The 2,225-nt window shown below is 40.0% G+C and overlaps 1 protein-coding gene across 1 annotated transcript in view; it reads left to right on the forward strand.

Moving 5' to 3' along the window:
- LOC118412584 (synaptotagmin-2-like) overlaps positions 1-2,225 on the forward strand; it is a 4,424-nt gene continuing 2,199 nt past the window's right edge. The window contains exons 1-2 of the mRNA XM_035815533.1: positions 1-86; positions 1,086-2,134. Coding sequence (XP_035671426.1) covers positions 1,202-2,134 — 933 coding nt within the window. The 5' untranslated portion in view covers positions 1-86; positions 1,086-1,201. The remainder of the gene's footprint in view (positions 87-1,085; positions 2,135-2,225) is intronic.

A 2,225-nucleotide genomic window follows, 5' to 3' on the forward strand; every position in this document is an offset into this window, starting at 1 on the left:
TATGCGTGAGCACTTAGCACCGACAACTTCTCATGTTCCACATCTCAGTTTCTTCTGATGCGATGAAACAACACACCAGTGCACAGGTGAGGTCTTTATGCATTTATTTCATTTTTCAGGAGGAGATAGTGACATGTTGACAACTGTTTTGAAGAAAAAAAATTGTTCAGGACAACAAGGTATATGGGGGATACATTATTAGCAGGAGCTTCATAAGAAGTTGATTTTATTGTATTGTATTACCAAGAAGGAGATTGTCTGTGTACCATGGATGGGGATCGTAACATATGTGTGTACATGTAAATGCTTGTAAGCGTTAGATATTAAATATCTAAAATATTTGATAGCTAGTAACAATAAATCTTTATAAAGCCAGATCGTCTATCGTTGCAGTATGAACGATTTCTATTTAGCTTTAACGGTGATCAGTGTTTTTTTTAATGTTACACCGTAGTCTAAGAAGTTGTCTAACATACTTACTTCCCAGTGTTAAGAGTGTTGTTCCAAGGATGTTATATATATAGCCTCCTTGGTGGTTCAACTATTTTGTTTCTTATCGACAACAATCATCATTGTCTTCTATGTTTGTTGACGAAAGCCACAAAAAGTTAACATATTGTATGATAAATCACAAACCCCTGAAACAAGAAGTTCTACATTTCTGCTAGAAAATTGAGTAGCTAAAGTTCATTCCGATTAAACCATGTGTTCGAAATTCATTTCTCCATAGAACTAGTGAAGCGTATACAGTAATGTTTTCCTTATTAGAAACGCTTGCAGCTAGCTATATGTAGGAAGTTTAGGTAAGACATATAGTTTAATGCCATATAACGAGCTGCTACCGCGTCGCGCTCCTGCGATGCTGCTGCGTTACGCAAGGGCGTTTACTCAATCGTATAAAACATTATGCTAATTACAGCCATAAAAATTACATTACATAACGTATTAGACACGTCATACCAAGAAGTGCCATATTCAGACAACAATATACACAGACAAATGTGGCAGATATTATATGATTCCATTGTATTATAATTCTAAATATTTTATAATATGTTTTCGTTTTTTCTTTACTCCTTATCTAGATAATGTAACAGTGAACTGGGGTCGACCCGACAACAAAGTAGGGTCATATCACAATTTGAACAAGAACCAAGAAATCATTCTTGAAGCACTTTAATAGGTCAAGTCATTGTAAAGCATGGCCCCCGCGGCGACGGCAAATGCCATATTGGGCATAATTGGCATCATTATGTTGATCCTCCTTGTGATATTTGTCATTTGCTTGATACGGTGTTATTGTAAGGAAGGAACAACACCAGGTCGCGAGGAAAAAGTCATTCCCGTCAGACACTCACAAGAATTGAACGGCGAGGACAACCGGTCCAAGGTGCATCAGTGGATCTCAACGACACATCTTAAGGGACTCTCTTTAAAGGTTCCTCTAAATGCCTTGCAAAACTACATTGGTCGTAAGAAGTATTTCAAGTCAGAAGGAGTGATGGAGACAGCATATCACGTCCCCAGGGACTTCTCTCCCTCGGGGCAAAGCATGCTGGGAGCACATTGGGACGACGACGTCATTGATTCAGAGAGAAACGTCAAAGTCATCGTACAAGAAGTCGCTGTACAGCCGAATATTCAAGTTCCAGTCGATTCGAATTATAGTCCAGCACTTGGATTATCCCCGAGGATTTACAAGCACACAACCACAGACATGTTTGCGGACGAATATCCTAGAGTGATGGGCAAACTTGGCTTCAGCCTTGAATACAACAGGTTTGAGGAAAAACTCAATGTAACAATCATAGGAACAAAGAACCTACCTCTGTCAAAAGGTAATCAGAAAGAAGCTGCAGGCACTTTTGTCAGTGTAGTACTCCTACCGAACGTTGGACGTCGCTTTGGAACCAAAGTGCACAGAAACACGGTCAATCCGCAATTCTCAGAGACGACGTCATTTCCGGTTCCTGCAAGCGAGCTGAGGGATGTGACGTTAAAGTTGAACATTGTCCGCCTAGACGTCTATTCCAAGCCGACTGTGATTGGCCAAGTGACTTACCCATTTCGAGACCTGTTCCTGGGAAAGCTGCCACATGGCGCGGTATGGGAGGATATTCAACCATGTGGAAAGGTAAGCATTGTCACATCTATATACGTCTTTCATTCGACACTTGACACCAAACTACTTTCCTTTAATTTGTTTTTAGAATTGACTTCTTTAA

Source organism: Branchiostoma floridae, chromosome 3 (assembly GCF_000003815.2).
Source record: "Branchiostoma floridae strain S238N-H82 chromosome 3, Bfl_VNyyK, whole genome shotgun sequence".
Taxonomy (NCBI): domain Eukaryota; kingdom Metazoa; phylum Chordata; class Leptocardii; order Amphioxiformes; family Branchiostomatidae; genus Branchiostoma; species Branchiostoma floridae.